The sequence below is a fragment of the Tauraco erythrolophus genome, chromosome 3, assembly GCF_009769465.1.
Source record: "Tauraco erythrolophus isolate bTauEry1 chromosome 3, bTauEry1.pri, whole genome shotgun sequence".
Taxonomy (NCBI): domain Eukaryota; kingdom Metazoa; phylum Chordata; class Aves; order Musophagiformes; family Musophagidae; genus Tauraco; species Tauraco erythrolophus.
In genome coordinates, this window is record NC_141467.1 from 69,654,130 (window position 1) to 69,672,196 (window position 18,067).

At 38.9% G+C, this 18,067-nt stretch overlaps 1 protein-coding gene across 3 annotated transcripts in view; it reads right to left on the bottom strand.

Moving 5' to 3' along the window:
• UBE2W (ubiquitin conjugating enzyme E2 W) overlaps window positions 1-17,432 on the bottom strand; it is a 32,735-nt gene extending 15,303 nt beyond the window's left edge. For all 3 annotated transcript variants that reach the window (XM_086608698.1, XM_086608699.1, XM_086608700.1), the window contains exon 1: window positions 17,385-17,432. In XM_086608698.1, coding sequence (XP_086464824.1) covers window positions 17,385-17,399 — 15 coding nt within the window. In that variant the 5' untranslated portion in view covers window positions 17,400-17,432. The remainder of the gene's footprint in view (window positions 1-17,384) is intronic.
• Between the last annotated feature and the right edge of the window lie 635 nt (window positions 17,433-18,067).

The window sequence follows — 18,067 nt, forward strand, 5'->3', positions numbered from 1 at the left end:
CTCAAGAGGAATAAAAATAAATGGTTTGGGGGTTTAGTATCTAATTTTGATTCAACATACAATTTTTTTTAAACGCAGGTTTATCACACATTTGTAGCTGTTTCTTATTAATTTTCCAAACAACTTTTCTCGTGCTTAGGAGAACTTAGAAGAATCCACAGGGGAAAATAAAGCGTTCATGTGTCAACATAGAAGTGATTCAGAATCTCATTAATACCTTAGAGCTAGGACTATAACAAATTCAGACACACAACTCCTAAAGAAAAGGCCCACATACATTCACAGTTTACATTTCGAAATAACTTTGTCTCTATCAAGCCGCTCTGAAAACTTGCTTTGAGCTTCTATTTTCAAACTTCCTACCTTGAACCCAAATACACACTTTAAAAGTCTTTCATTTGCAAGCAATTAAACAAATATTTTCAAATGAAATGTTACAACATAAAAGAATTTTAAAGGCTGTTATAACTGGTGTATAGATATAAACAAACTGAAAAACCAATGTTAGCATTTTCATAAGAAAGCTACATACATTGCTAACACAGTGAAAACCAGATTAGATTCCTAGCATTCATCTTTTGCTTTCTGCACAGTTCAGAAAAATTTCAGATTATAAACACCAACAGTGTTTAACACCACTATTATGAATCAAACTGCAGAAGAAAATAGTTCCAAAGCTATTTTACAAATCCTTAATCTGAGTAGCACAGACGTTTTGAAGTCAATTTTCTGACACTTTCCAAGACCACTATCAAATAAACCTCAGTGGTAGTCAACCTGTGTTGGCCTTGTCATGTAGATTATCATACAGAGACATATTTAGAAGTTCAGAGATGAGAACTATATATGATGATAAGGGAAATTCAAACTCCCTTAAAGAGGTGATTTCAAAACATTTGATACAAATAAGTAAAGAACATATGTACATAAGAACGGCCAATAAATCAGTAGATCCATTTACTTACACATTTAGGTCAGCTACACATATCTGCATCTACAAAAAGGAGACTAAAATCCATTCTAAATTTAATTTAAATTAAGCCATGTGAAGGTATCAGTATCTGATCAAACACAGTGATTTGAAAAGAGGGAATTTTGTTCAGTATCCTACCAAAAGTTCCAAATTATCAACACTTAAAATATCCTCTCATTTCAAGTTTGGACCTTTGACCCTTTTCTTCAGCAACCATCTTTTCAGTCTAATACAGTCTCAGTCAATCTTTTGTTCATCTCACCAGTGCAAAAATATTCTCTCCAACTGCTTCACAGCTTTTCAGTTCTCACATAATAATTATGGTTCTTTCTAAAAAAACAGTAACCCAAGGGGGAAAAAACCCCAAACTTAAAATGTGTATTTGATTAGCAGAGTACCACCGAAGTGCTCTGTTCCTCTGACCTTAAAACATTTGCTGACACTGTCAAGGGGGCCTGTCCATTAAATGTAAATAATACATACAGACAACACATTGCTTCTCATCAGTTGCAATACAAAATATATCAAGATATAAAAAATGCATCCCAGAGAAATAGCAGGAGATACTATTTACACTTTGGGTCAAAAGTATCACAGTAAACAAAATCATATTTTTAAAGTGAAAAAAGAAATTATTTAAATTAGTTCTAATTATTTAATTAGTTCGAATTATTAGTTAAATAATTTAGAATTATTTAAATTTAAATTAATTTCCAAGTTAGCCAGTTCAAACAAGTATCAACATCATCATCAAGTTCAGTCTGACCTGTATTTGCAGCTCACAGTGAGAATATCAATAAAAAAACCCACATCCATGTCAGTCCTACATAAAGCTGAAAAGAGCACATTCAGTAGAAGATGGATATGTTATCTGACTATCAAGCCAAAGAAACTCAGTAACACAAGTCCCCCAGAAAAGCAAGCCTGTAACATCGCTAGTGTTGTAACAAAATGAAAACAAGCTTTAGCAAAGAAATTTATCACTTTGAAATAAGGGAATCCACAAAGAAAACCTGACTATGATTACCTATTACGTATAAAAAACTCCAGTGCAATTCTGGCTAACAGAAAGTTCCCAGGCACAGCTCCACACTGGAAAGGTCAGGAGGGGATGCAGAGGTCAAGACACTCATGGCTCATCGGGACTTGTTCTTCATTAACACTGATGTCCTAAACAGGACCAAGTATCAGCAAAAGGTCTTGTTCCCTTCAGCCTTACTGTAACCACTCCAACCCTATGTCTATTTGAAGTATCAGCTGTTTTTTCCATTATACTATGTCCTGACAGACTTCACGCATCTAAACATTGCTCCCCTTAAGGGTAACAGAGGGAAAGAAAAAAGAAAAACACAGAAACAAACCACCCCCCGCCACAAGTGAAGAGGACCTCACCCCACGATTGCAGGCAATCAGGACAGAAGATCAACAACTGCGATTAGAGATGGCATAGAACCTTTTCATTTTTATTCTCTCCAGCTAACACTGACTATCTTGGATAACTCCCCTTGAAATTAAAGGACAAAATTACCATTTTATAATAAATTCCTAGATTTCTCCAGTCCCCATAATGACAGGAACCCTGAAAATGTGAGGCAGCTCAAAGGAAGAAAAAAGCTTTTAAACATTTCGCAAGTACTACTCTAGCCATTACAGATAAAAGCAAGGCAAAGTCTTTACACAAAAAGAATTACTTCTATTGGACCAACTGATCCACATTTAAGATGGAATACTTTTGGGAATACAAGCCCTTATTTGGTGTGGGGTCTTTTTCCCCCAACTGGAATAATAAAATATACTATCTATTTTACAACACTCTACTATTCCATTAATCATGGCATACAAGTTAATCATACCTTATCTGATGAACATAGCTGGGTATCTTCAATAAGATTTCACCAGACATTTCAAAACTTGGTTTGTTTATCAAGCATCAATTCCATTACTTCTGTGAAGACTAATAAACAGCTGCCTATAGACCTTTTCCCAAAGATGCTACAGAGTACTCTACAGCAACTGGAACAAAACTGTAGAGGGCACCAAGGCCTACTAACCTGAACACTGAACATTTGTTTTAAGAGAGGGGCTAACTAACATTTAGAAAACTGTCTTTTAATCAACCTCTCTGGTCAAAGCATTCCAGTGTTCGACTACACTCATGATATAAAATGTTTCTTTTATATCTTATTGCAGTATCTCATGTTCCAATTTGTGTCTGCTGCCCCTTGTCTTCCCACTGCGGCCCCGTTTTTCCCAACACTCTCCCATTAGGTTGTTGCAGGCATCAGGACGATCTTGCCTTTGCTTTCTCTTCTTAAGGCTGAAGAAATCCAGTCAGCCTTTCCTTGTTCGTGGTGTAGTTCAGCCCCTTACCATCTAGGTAGCCACCTGTGGGACCCACTCCAGCACATCAATGTCTTTCTTGCGCTGGGGCTTCCTAAAGACAGTACTCCAGATGTGGTCTCAAACGCCAGAGAGAGGAAGAATCACGTGCCTTGAGCCGCTGGCTATAGACTTCCACACACAGCCCAATACATAGCTAAGGATATACAGAAAATTTGGAACATACTCTCCAAAGATATTATGACTTTTTTTTTCCCCTTCTTCTCTTTACCACAGCTTAAAATAATTTGTCTTGTGTTGTGTCTCATTAATACACAAAAACTGGATTATCAGGAGCCAGATCTAAGGTTGGTTTTTGTTTTTTAAAAAAAAAAAAATCTCATAAAGGAAGCCCTTGAAGGTCAGATTCACGCAGTTTAATTCAGACATTTAGCTCCTGGTTATCATAGTAATTCAGAAAATATCCAAAGTTTAAATGCAACAACTTGAAATTCATTCTTCTTCAGTGCTGAACAATATTTGTACTAGCTGACCAAAGAGGTTACAAAGAACATTAATTTTCTCAGAGTAACACTAAGTTTAAAGACTATGGTAATATCATGCCCAAATCCAGAAACACGCACTCTTAACTTCAAGATAATTCAGCTACATAGTTTTAAAAAACATGACTCTAACATACCAAGCCCACACACATTATGTACAAAAGGCACGCTGCAACCAGAAGTTTCTGAAATTAAGCATTTGATAAGGAACAGTTACAGAGGGAAAAAGGCCTTCCTTGTATTTGACAGCCATGAACACAGAAAACTTTTTCTGACACAAAATTCTTGAGAATTAGCAGCAATACACACAGCAGGACAAAGTATAATGATTTAACACTTTCCAGACAATTTTAACTATTTGTAGAATCTTATAAACTTAGGACTTGAAGATACCTCAGGGAAGTCACCTCTCTCCTAACATAAGAATGGATCAAAGATTCTTAAAATATGCTTGCAGTTAAAAGCCTTTAACTCTTCCACATCACTATCTCACATCACTTTTATAATTGGAAGAACTTTCTTCACAGTAAGAGATCTAGGTGAGTTGAATAAATTATGTCAAATTACTTCTCTTACTCTTCATGGACACAGAAGAGAATTCTTTGACTTATATCAACTTACTTTCCTCCTTCCCCAATCTTTATACTAAACACATAATTCTTTCAATCCAATGCAGACTGTCCTCAAAATACCCCTTGGCAGTTGTTTCACTCAGCTTGACAGAACCAAACACCCTCTTCTCAATCAAACACCCAGTCAAAACGAGAGTGATTTTACTACAACCAAACTACAACTTTGATACCTTGAGAAGCGGTCTTGGTGATTAATAAGAAAACAAAACAAAAGAATCCACTGATTTAGACCACATTTTTCCTGTGTAATTCAAAGATTACACTAACACAACCCTAAACTATTTGCATAGTCAGAAAATACAGCTACTGCTCCCCTTTCACAATAGTTATCTCACAAAAAGAGGAGGAAACCATGTTACTTGGATGTGATTCTTCTTCTGAAATCCATTCTGGCTACTTTTTATCTAGATACTCACAAGTTAATTGTCTATTATATCCTATAGTTATTAGAGACTATCCAGTCCAGTGAATTCCACAAGCCATACTTTCACACAACAGCATAAGAATAAAAATAGCATTTATCATCTGCAAACTGATTCAAAATAATTGCCAAAAAACTCAGATTCAGTCATTTAAACACTTAAACCAAACCAAAACAAAAAAAAACAAAATCAATCCACACAGTTGAATCCTAGTGACTGACATAATAACCAATGCCTAAAAGGTGTTGAATTTGTCCTTTTTGTTTGGTGTGATTTGTTGTTAATTTAAGCATCTGTGTCATCTATTCTTTGTGTTCCTTTTCTAAACATAGTTTCATCCCTTTCTTCATCCTTCTAGTGATTTATAAAAACCTTTCTTAATGCTTTTCAACTCTGCTAATTTAAAACAAGGAACCACGGGGTAGATTTCACTCATATGTGCTTGTCCTTTTGTTTCACATTGAGCTTTAAGAGTAATTACTTACTTTCACTTCTCTGTTTTGCACAAAGCCTTTTCGGTCTTCAAGTTACTAAATAGCTCCTCATGTAGCCATATTGACTTTCACTATTATTTCTATATTTTTTCCATATTGAGAGAGCTTGTCACTGTAAATTAGTATTTTCTTCTAGAAACTTGTAACCCTTCAACACTCTAAATTATCAGGAGTTGTTCTTTATTTACAGATCTACAGCTATGCGGAGACATGCGTATCTGAAGTTAATACCATTAGTACTTTTTCTTTTCTTCTTACCATCTATCAGGAATACCATTTTTTTTAAATCACATACTCAAGTTGTTTTCAGCCTCTCAACTAGCTCCTTTAAGTCAAAATACAAGCTAGTGCAGCTACTCATTCCCACAATAACCTCCAAACAGATGTTTTCTATACATCAATATGCTCTTGTGACACGAAAAGAACAACAAAAAAAGCACAACTCCCAAGACCATCTTTCCAATGTTTCTGCTAATCCATCATAAAATTTCATGCAGAAGCTCCCTTCCTGCTTGTCCACTTTCTATTTAAAAAGACTGGAAAAGAAAACACAGACTGCAATCACAGAGTTATTTACCTAAAGGGTGAATAAAGGAAAGATGCACAGGCAACCTTAGTTTGATCTTTTCCCTATTTTTGAGAGAAGAGTTTATGCTTAAACATTCTTTTAATGCAACTTTCAAGCAAACCAAAACTAAAAAATATCAAATTGGTAAAAACATTCCCTATCTAGAGGGAAACAGAACAGCAGAGTAGAAAGATCAGAAACCCAAGACTGGATAACACCACTGTCCTGCAAAGGCAAGGAGTAGTGACATAACCAGTAGTTTACAAAAGTATTTTCAAAAAGGTGGAAACTAAGACTACTTAATTCACCTACCTCTACAGGAAAGGACGATTCAAGGATGAAATCAAAGAACACAGCTTAACACTGATGCAAACATCAGTTCAAAAAGAAAGTTTATTCAAGTAGTTGAGACATGGCTGACACAGCAATGGCTTGTACTGTTGCTAATTCTGTCAAATAGGATTTGTGCAACCCCTCCAGTTATCCTCCACAGATATGCTAAAGTGTCAAGCTCATAAGACTCCTCAAAGCACATGGAGCAAAGAACATAAAATTAACCAGGTGTCAGTGGAGTAAAATTCCTGCTGGCTCCCCAGACAGCTCACAACAACCTCTATCATTTCAATCCTGATAGATGGCTGTTATGGTTCAAGTTAAATAGACATCTGAAGCAAATAGCTTCTAGCATCCTTGCTAAGCAAAACCACACATTCTTCCTTCTCCAAACTGGCACACATCTTACTTGGCCACCTCTGGAACTGGTGTGGTAACATCTCAAATGCCACAGCTGGATTCCCTTGTGTTGATTCCTGGTGAATCATATAAAGAAGCAGGAGGCAGGGCAGAAGCATATAAAAAGATGCAATATGTGAAAAGCAGGAGAGGGTAGCAATTTAGGACAGGAGGAGATTTGGAGGCTGGCAACATGAGTATTTCAGAACACATCTCCCAGAATCAGACAGATTGGTTACTGTGCACCACCGAGCTAGATATTATATATCACATAAATGCTTATTGACAGACAAAAAGTTATTTCACTGGTCTCTGTGTCCCTGTCAGTTACCTCAAAAAGCAATAACCTACATTCCTAAGCATATAGGACAATATCACCATCACAACCCCCCAAAACCAGGGATCTTTTCCTGATTCCACCACAAACAAGGATCATACCCATGGACAGACAGGTAGACAGACTTTAAGCACAATACCCCACAAGTGCAGTCAAAGGTATTTTCCTCCCCTGCCACAAGAACTTACCTAGCTCTTGCAGGGATGTGAAAATTACCATTCTCAATGCTTTTAAAAAGGAGTATCACAGTATCAGGTGTCTATTTCCAGTTCTACGCCCATTGTCAGAACTTTTACAATGGCTTTGCCTCTCCCTTGGAAAACTGGAGCCCAGAGAGTGAAGCTTTAAGAAAACTATACGCAAACAAAAACGTGTACAATAAAAAAGCCAGACACTCTTAGTTATAGGGGTCACTATCAAGTACAAAGCACGTACAGATAGTTCAGAGCAACCAAGATAGTCAATTAATATTGTTTCAGTTAACATACTATACTTCATAACTGGAGTGGGCAAAGCATACATACACTGTTTCCCTGACTCTGTTGATTAGCAGTAAAATATTAACACCATAATCCAATCAAGTTCGACTGTGTGCCCATACTCCTGGCTTATTATCTCCTCGGAGCTGAAAATACAAACTTCATAAAGGTAAATGATACAAAGGAAACAAAATTGAAGAAAGATCAATGCATACATTCAACTGTCTTATCTTTGCAATTCTTGAATATTCCACTTTTTGGCATTTCGCGAAATGCTGCACAAGATGTGCAGTGTCTTAAATGGGTAATATCTTAAATGGGTAAACTAAATTATGAGCTATCTTAATCAAATACTTCACCTATGAACAACTCTTAAGTAGACTTTAAAGTCTACTTTAGAGACTTTCCTTTTCTTTTTAGAGAAAGGAAGGATGAGAGAGAAAACCTGAGCTGATTAAACCAAAGGGAGATTCAGTACAAGACAAGGTATATTAAGGGCAATGGTAAGAATTTGGTAGATACCAGCTGGAGGAAAAGCAATTTTGCTCTACCAGTAGAGCAAAAACCTAGCAGTAGAGCAAAAAGAGAAAACAGGCAAACAGCTTCCATTCATTTCTGCTGGACGAAATGTTCTATCACCACAACTTTTACCACTAAAACAAGCTGTGATGGGCAATTAAGCTGGAATATGGTAGCCTTTTCAGCCGGGGTGGTGGGGACTCTACCAGCCATGCTCAGTTAGGCATTATCATGAGGATATGAAGAAACCGAAAGATGGAACAACTTCACAAACTAGGAAGCATGGGTGTCCAAAACATCTGCACTTCAATTTTGTTGGAAACCACCTATTTCCATGCACTCAAATTCCCTTCTCTTTGTTGCAATGATGTAAGAAGGGAGTAGCCTTCCAAGGCCAAGCCTTCCTAGACACAGTAAACTCAAATCCTAATCTGGTTTGGAGATCAAAGAGGAAGAAAAACTAATTCATAAATAGTTAAAAGTTAAAAATTAATCCCACAGGGGCTCCACTCTTCTGTTTTATGCTGCTAAAGCCACTGGACCCTAGGGAGACCAAACAATATTTCTGCAGGAACTAGCAATGATTCTCTTCCACACCCTAAGACTTAAACGTCCTCAGCAAAATGTTAGCACAAAAGCATTGTCAGGACTATGATGAAGTCCTGGCAAAGAATTTACATCTCACTTAGGAGCTACAGGCTGTCACCTCCTCCCCCATTCAAGTCACACAAAAAACATCCTTTCTGATTTAAAGAAGTTTTTGCATGCAGGAGAAAGATTTTTTTCCAAGCGTTCCCTCACCAAATGGAGGCAAACAGTGACCTTGTACCAGAGCAGGAGTTGTTAACAGGCTGCAACCGCAGTGCTGTTACACCACCACCATGTTGTTTCATAGGCAAAACCGTTACTACTCTGCTAGTACAACCTACTAGCCTGAGAGAGTAAGATAAATAACAACTCTATTTCCAGCATTCTGGTTCTTGCATTCATACATTTCTTACTAAAAAGTATCTCAAATCCAGAATATGAAGTTCTAAACACAAGGTAGATAGTCTTGCTTTTTAAACAAAACTCCTCTACAGAAATAATTTTTAACAGTGTAAGTATTGCTGGAACCGATTGCATGTTACTCTCTAATTAGAAACCTAACTGAAAATACCAAAAAGCTCACAAACAGAGGAGAAACAAAATAGAGATTAAAAACAGTGACAGTTAAGAAAAAAATTACCTGCTACAGTCCATCTTCCTACTCAAGAAACCTAAAGAAAAGATGAAAGAGAGTTCCTACAAATTAAGAAATCCTTTGTTCCCTAATCAGTCAGGTCATTCAAGAAGGCCCCTGCAGAGTATATCCTATTATTCAGGTGAAATCATTTGGCTCAGACTCCTAAACTCACAAGCCATCCAGATACTTGATAATCACAGTCCTGGGTGAATTTCTCCTAATCAAGAGTTCTTATGGCAAGATTTAATCAAGGCCCAAAGGGGGAAAGATAGATAATTGACTGGATGTGCCCAAGTAAAGCACCAGCAGGACACATAACAAAACAACTTCACAAAATACTCTGTCCATAAAAAAATAATACCAGGATTTGAATTTGAAGAATTGTTTTTCAGTTTTATCTATTTTTGGCTGAATATCAGGTTTTCAATCTGTACTGAGAATGCAGAAGCAGATTAGTCTCTTCCTCTTCATTTCTAATAAAACATGTTAACATCTGGCAACCCAGTTCTAATGTTATTTTCCTAGACCAATCCATACTTCAAGTCCTGAATGTCAGGCATTTGGTACATTTCTCTCTTTTTAAAGAAATCAAAAGGCAATGCATGAATCTTTTAACAAGTTACTTACAAATAAGTTTCCACCACTAATCTTCTGTTTTTCTGAGCATTTAAAAACTTCATTAGGTTATGGACTGGGGGGTTGGGAGGAAGGATTGTTGATTTCTCAGTTGGGTAACAGAATACTATCTTCACACGCTCAAAGATATTCTTAAATATTTGACTGGAAGGTCAAAGCAACACAGTCCTCTTCTAAAAGGAATAATATGCTTGACAAATTCACTAAGAGACAAGATCAACCTGAAATTAGAACTACAGTATGATAAAAATAAATCAGTAACTACACACACAACACTGTACTCCACAGTCGGAAAAGCTTTTTGCCAGATAATCAAATTTTTTACAATGAACCTGTCATTTTAAAGCAAATTAAGCGAAATCCACTAATGAATAAAATGAAACTGACAGCTACTCATCTGCTTTGTAACTGGAGTCTTCAAATGTACCAACACTCAGCACAAGCCTCATGCAGTACTAAAGTCAAACATAAATGATTTTATCTCTTAAGGACAAGGGCCTGGTATTATTTGAAATGCTTCAGTTAAAGAAATGAATTTAAGATAACAGCACGGGCTGGCACAATGAGGGCAACCATATGCCTACCAGGGAACTCCTCGCCCTTATAAAAACCATTCCGAAGGTTGATAACTGAGATAAAATGCTGTATTTAGACAAAAAGCCATCCAGAAAGAAAAGTGGCAAAATGTTGGAAGCTGTAAACTGTAATAAGATTTAAATACTCATCAAATCCATATCCTTAAATATGACAGGGAGAGAATTCTTAACTTGGGAAACCTCAAATCCATTCAGTTTCCTTGCATCTTCTCATTATTGGCCACCAATTTCTAAACAATAAATAAATAAATCTATGTGAACAAGCAGCATCAAATTCTATGAAGCATTTTATTCCAGAAGACTTTAGAGACAATATGTGCTATACTTTAGTAAACTATTATCAACATTTATTGGTACATATAACAGGATTTTTTTTTCCTCGAAGATGATCAAGCAGTATTTTTAACTAAGTTGAATAAAAAAAAATCACAACTTTGTATTTGTAATCACTCAAGGAAAAAGTTATTTTTAATACTGTGTATGAAAAGATTAAGTTAGTATTCTCAATCAGATCATTAACTACAAAAAATAAGGAGTCTCACAGTTCCTGCTCTACCACCACTAACTTCTGTCCTTTCTTTTCTAACACATGAATACGGTTCTCGATTGAGTTCCCTCCCTTCTTCCACTGCCATCCAGATTGATACCTGTTTGTCATTCCAGTGATTAAAGTCACCTCAGAGGAAAAACAAACAAAACCAACCAACCAAACAAAAAAACCCACAACTGCAAAGCATGGCACAGATTCCAGAATACTCTTTGAAAGCCCTCAACTATCAAAAGCAGGCAGAAGACAGGTTATCTGACCTTCATTTGATCACAAAATATTGCTTATTGGCTCTTTTTCTTTAAAAACATTTAATATATTTAGTTTTCATTTGTTTTTAATAAATTAAGTTATAACAGGTTAAAATGAATATATACTACTGTCTCTTCCTTCAAAACGCATAAACGCAACCCACAGTTCACAGTTCTCTCACAGTCCTTCACTACTTCAAAACCACTAAAGATGAACAAAATTTTTGGCTCCAAGCACTGAGTAAAAGACTTTTGCTGTCCTCTTCCCCTCTGTCCCAGCAGGAACTTCAGCCTGCAAACTGCTTGAAAGCTCGTCTCTCAGCTGTAAACCAAGTCTACGCAAGAGACATGTTCATTATACTGAGCACATTTGTATTTGCTGAACACAGACATAACTACGGGTAAGTTCAAAGGAAGTTGTGCCTTCTCCTTTTCACATTAATAGGGGTAATTTAATCATATAATCTCTGGGAGTATTCACCAGTACAGCCTATACCTAATAGCAAAGATCCTTTAGTTTGAAAGCCTTAGCTGGGTAGAAGTTGAGCAAACAATTAAAGAAAGTGCTTTATCACCGAGTTTTGCACATTGTTTGAGCTAAGCTGCTTTGGCTTATTAATTACAAACTCAAAGAGCTTTCCAAGGGAGCAGCTTAACAAGACAACATTCCCTAGCTTTTGCAAATCTACTGTTTTCTCTTTTCCCCTTCTCCCAGCTTGAATAGCTAGGCCTAAAAGCAAGCACAAGACATTATTGAACTGAGCAAAAAATGTTTATGAACAACTGGAATAACTATTTTTTACAATAAATATCTCCTATTTTCCTGATTTAACTCACACATATATTCACGAGATATCAACATTCAATGTGACAGGTTGAAAGCATTCATGGTTTTCTATATTTTAGCTATATAGTTGGTCTATTTGGAAGACATCTGCTGATATCACTTAGGGACACTAGTTTCAGTAAACTTGTCTACTACTGCTTTCTTTTTCAGAAGCAAATCCTTCCATTCTAGCTCAAAAACTGCACAGTTGCTGAATAGCAAAGTGTTTCTCGAAACCCTACTTATGCAAGCAGATACAAACACAAGCAAGTGAAACTCCTTAGGGCCTAAAGCCATATCTTCAATTTCATTTATCTTTACTGGCTTAAAGACTATAAATTTTAAAATCCACTTGATATTCAACTCACTTAATAAGTTTATTAAAAAAGCCCCAAGATTAAACTCACTCATCTTGGTAAAATTACTATAAATTTATCTTATTTTACTGTAGCATGCCTATAAGCCAAAACTAATATACCACCTATCAGTACAGACCGATAACTGAAGGTTACATAAAGGACTAACAACGTGTCAATGGACAGGGGAAACTGTGTGACTCATTCTGGTCTCAGTTATGGTGCTTTCATTTTTCAGTTTAAAAAATGATCAAAAATTTTACCTTCAACAGTACTTCATCAACGGCATCACTAAATACTTCAAGTTGTTACTAACGACCAATAATTTTGTTGCATTTATATCCTACAATTGGTTATACAATTACAGTAAACATTCGATTTCTTTTTATTTTTTAAATATTTTATTTGAAATAACACAGGTGGCATTCTGTACTGTGACGTTTAACAGTACAGAACATGTGCATCATCACTGAAGTTCCAGTTGACTGAAAGTTCTCCTCCCTTAAGGTTGAGTTTGTTGTGGTGGGGGTTTTTTAATATATATTAAAATTAGTTTAGAGCTTTCTCCTCGGCAAAGCTGACAAATAATTAAAGACAAAATTATTTCCAAATTATTAAATAAAAATGCTGACAATACTGAAGAAAGATCAAGCAATTAGAAATTGTTCTGAAAACAGCTGGAAACATGAACTTCCACTGAGACTAGAAAAGCAGGTAAAGAATAGTACCAAGGAAGTTTAACCAAAAGTGGGCATATCCAGAGCATAATATTTTCTTATAGTGAAATTACAACACAATTTTTCTTGAGATTTCAGTTGTTTGCAAACATTTTCCCCATCCCCTACCCCAATGGCTGAAAACACTGGGGTGAAACTTGTGGGAAGCTTTTGTATTGCTACTGGCTTGTGCTTTATGATAAAAGCTCCTGGTGATCTCAAGCTAACATGAATTCTGCACTGTCATCTAGCACAACTATTTTATTACATGCCTGTTTAGACATACATTTTGAAAAAAATCTATTGCTGTAACAAGACCTTTCAAGCAGCAATTTTTGTTTTGATGTCCGCATGTATTTTGATGGCGGCCCATCGACAGGCAGTTTTCAAGGGCAAAAAAAAAAAAACCAAACCCGATAACACAAACGCATGGTGAAGGCTAACATTCCACACTCTTTACTAAAGCTATTTGTGTCATTAATTACATTAGCTTTGCATTTATCAGATTTAAGTATCTACACGTGTAAACTTTAAAAGAAAGACAAGAGGTTATTTTGGTGATAAAATGCAAACGTAAAACAGTTCCCATACATCTGTTTGTGAAAGCTGTTTAAATGTGTCCAGTCGTAATTCAGGGTTTGAAGTAATTTGGTATTAAATATGAAACGAGGAGAAAGGTAAAACCATAGTAACTGAAATGTCAGCATTATGGATAAAGCCAATCTTTCGAGTTTCAGATGCTAATAGTACATATCTCTGGGTTCAGAGAAAGGTCTCAATTATCTAACACTTTGCACAGCAATGGTATATTTTCCATACATTTTCAATTGAACTTCCTTTGTTCTAGTTTTTTTTTTTTACTTGCTGTTCTAGTCTTAATGCAAGTTCTGTGTTTCCAGCTATTCTGAGAACAACTGTTTATTGCCGATTATTTCTTCACTATTTACCACATTTTTATGTTACCTGTAGCTTTAAGACTTCAGATTACTAAAGATACTATATCAAATTTTCTAAAGCAAATCCATTCTATTCACTTCTTCTACACCACTTTTCAGAACATTTCTGGTCTTTTGCAAGAATAGTTGCACAAGGGAGAAATCTTGGGAAAAAAAGATGCTTTTCCATCAAGGTTTGTTTGAGGGTTTTGTTTGTTTCATTTTTAAGAAAAAATTTATCATTTGCTTAAAGTTACACAAACCAGATTTAAATCAATATAGCAGTGTTAAATCAGCCACCACTTTGGACAATACAGTGGTAGTGGTTTGAAAATAAAACACAGGATTTTGTAAACATTGGCTTCCATTTTTCCAGAAGAAAAACATTACAGAAAACTACCATTAAAGAACGTCTACAGAGACAAAGATCACAATAAATTTAAATTATACACGTAAAGGCTCAAACTTCCAAGTTTTACAAGTTACTATGCATCAACGGAACCGCAGTAGGTCTTCAGGTTGATGTTCTCTGCCATTGGCAAAAAGAGGTGATTTGTTACCGTTTCAAAGTTTTCCTTGTAGACTGACACAGAACAGGCTGCTCAGATAACTCTAGCTTTAAGTTAATCAGAGAAATTTTGATGGATCTGTAAAAATAAGATGTAATTAAACTAGGGTATCATACACTGCTGAATAAAATGGCAGTCGTTTAAGAAGTGACTAAAACTCACTTCACATACTAATATATCATTCTTATCAGAAATACAAATAACACTGCCATAATGGTACAGACTACAGGTATAGTTAGAGACTGCAGTGAGTTGCACAAACATTTTGGTTAAACATTGGGTATTTAAAAACACTGTACATAATCAGAAAAAGGACGTCTCCTTTTTATGTTAGGCAACTTACATATTAAATGTTAGCATTAACAATAATAAACTAAATGATCCTGAACCAAAAAACACTTAAAATTATATACAACAGCTTCCTTTGTAAAATGTTTTTTACCTTGAAGATTTAAATGTTAATAAATAGAAGAATTCAGAGCCTTGAAATCTTTCTTACCTGGGAAAGTGTTGACTATTAAGAAACTTACTAATTGTACAGTTCATTTAGTAATTTTTCATTTATACTTCCTGGTTTAAAAAAAAACAAACAACAAAACTAGACAATTCCTTTTCAAATTTGCTAAACTACATTATGAAATTAGTAATATACTAAACTCAGGAAAAAGTCATCAGAACATTATACAACTAGCAACGTATAGACAAAAAAACCCCATACATTTTCTTGAACCTCTCATCAAAAGACACTTAAACACCATTTTAAGAAAAAGAAAGTGTAATCTTACAGCTGGTGTTTCTAAAATGAAAGCAATTACAACGTTAGACTTACCATAGCTGTTTTTTCAGGAGGTGAGTTCTACCTTCGCACATAACTTATCTTACTTTTAGGCAACATTTGTCAAGTCATGTATCCTAAACAACCTCATTTAATTCGCAATCATTATTTCCCCTTTACAGAGGGAGCAACAGGAATGAGGGTGAGGCAAGCTGTAAGAAGGTCATTTACCAGGCCAAAAACAGTAACACAGCACAGGTTTACAAAGTCCCACAGAGTGCCTCCAAGCTTCACAATTGTCATTTTCCTATAGTTTTCACACAGTTTCATAAAAGATACTACTTAATAAATTATTTCCTCTATTTTGCAGTCACGCTTGCAGAAGTTTGAACATTAAAAGAAGAGCATCACAAAAATGTGTTTGCCAGCTAGAGCTGATAAAACGAAGGCATATCAGACTGTCTAAACTACTGCTAAATGAAGAACATTCTGTTCAGTACGTTCAAGTTCTTGATCCCTTTTCATTTCAGTAACTCAGAAAGACAAATCATGGAGTTTTATGCTTCTAAACTTGATGAGCAGAATTTTTACCCCATAAAGTTCAATGCTTTGATGTTTTAATTCTTTTTACCTATCCTAATATCTAGGCAATTAAATTAATTTCCTTCAGTTCGTACACCCTTTCTCGGCTGTTCCATTACTAGTGACAAAAAAATAAGTTATACTGGAAGAAAGAGAAAACAGCAGTTTGAGAAAGAAAACAGATGCTCTAGATCGTCCTGATCCAAAAACAAAATGGAACACTCTAAAAATTCAAGGAAAAGCAGGGCAGCTACAGGTGAAATAAGGAAAGACAAGGGCCACTGCCACAAAACGCAGTGATTTTTTCTCCTGCCCCAGTGACAATAAATCACCACCCACTCGGAGCAGTACACAGTGAAAGTGATCCATTCTTTCAGGGCAATTTCTGCAGCTACTATTGAAGAACTCCTTTGGAGAAGGTATGAATAAATAATTCAGCTGGAAATACCTGTCAAGCAGCAGGATGTTTCATGCTACTGTACCTACAGCAAGTAAAACCAGACATTATCTGTCCACAGGACTAGCACCACACTACAGTCTCATTTTACAGAAAGAGGATCCCACGGACACACAGCTTGGGACAAAACTTGTCTGTCCCAGCCCCACCGTGCCCAAGAATTACAGTGCCGTAACGCCAGAAACGCCCGGGAAGACGGAGCTGTTGGTCACATCCCTCGACACCGTCCTCACGGTGTCACCGGGAGAAGGTCTCAGGGATCCCCCCCCCCCCACTACGCTGCTGGCACACTACTGCGGGAGGGGGACGAGCCCGCCACCTGCCACAGCGGCCAGCGAAGCCCTGGCCCCCTCAAACCCTGCCGACGGAGAGACAGACCCCTTCGCCCCCCCCCTGCCTCCCCGAAGGGAGGGGGCATCGCTACCAAATCTCTCCCCAAGGCAACTCGCCTCCCCCCCGCCCCTCCAGCGCCCGGTGCCTCCCGCCTCCTCCCCCGTCCGCCATCCTGCCCCGCCCGCCCTGACTGGCGGCTCCCTCCCCCCCTCCCCGCCGCAGCCGGGGCCCAGCCTCGCCCCTCACAGCCTGCCCGCCAGGGTCTCAGCTCCATCCCGGCGCCGCGCCGGCACCACCCTGCCTCCCCCTGCCCTCCCCAGCCCCACCGAGCGGCTGCCGGCTCCCCTACCCCCGCGGCCAAGCCGGAAACGCCAAGCAACCGGCGCCCTCAGCCGCTACCCCAGCGGCTGCTCCGCCCGCACCGGTCTCCGGAGCGCACCATCACGCACACGCCCTGAGGAACGGCTGCTCTCAGCTCTGGGCCGCCGCCGCTGCTCGGCTCCCGCCCCGGCGCTGCCCCAGCTCCGCCGCAGGCTGCTCACCTGCATAGACGCCATGACGGACCCTCCCCCTGCCCTCTGCGCCGCCGGCCCGGGCCCACACAGACGCAGCGCCGCGCGCCCGTCCCTTCCCCGCCCCCCCCCCGGTCACGTGCCCGCCCGGCCGGTCGAGCGGCCGCGCATGCGCGGGGGGCGGGGGGGCGGCGCGCGCCAACGGTGGGGCGGCGGTGGGGCGCGCGCGTGCCAAACTTGGGTGCGGGCGGCAGGCGGCACCGCTGCGGCGCCCGCGGAGGGGCTGCCCCGGTGCTGCTCGGCCCCTGCGTGCCCGGCGGCGGGGAGGGGGCCGCGCTCGGCTGCCTTGTCGTCTCCCGCGGTGGGAGCGGGCCGCAGGGCCGGCCGTCACCGCCGCTGGGGGCGGGAGGGGCTGACCCCTCCGCCCGGCTTCTCCGTAAAGGGTTTTAGATCTGCACGTCCAGAGTCTTTAGGGGATTTAGTTAGCGCCGGCTGTGCCCTTTTACGGGTTTGTGCGGGCTTCCCTCATGGCTGGTGTGTCCTGGCGGGAAGGTCGGATTAGGGATCCGCAGCAGGCCGGCCCCGGACTTGCTCGGCCCGGCCCGGCTCGACTCGGCCCGGCCCGGCTCCCTGGGCTCCGGACCGCAGGGCACTCGGCTGGTTTGCTGAGGGCGAAGGCCTCTTGCCTGCCTGCGGCTTGGGGTGATGAACGG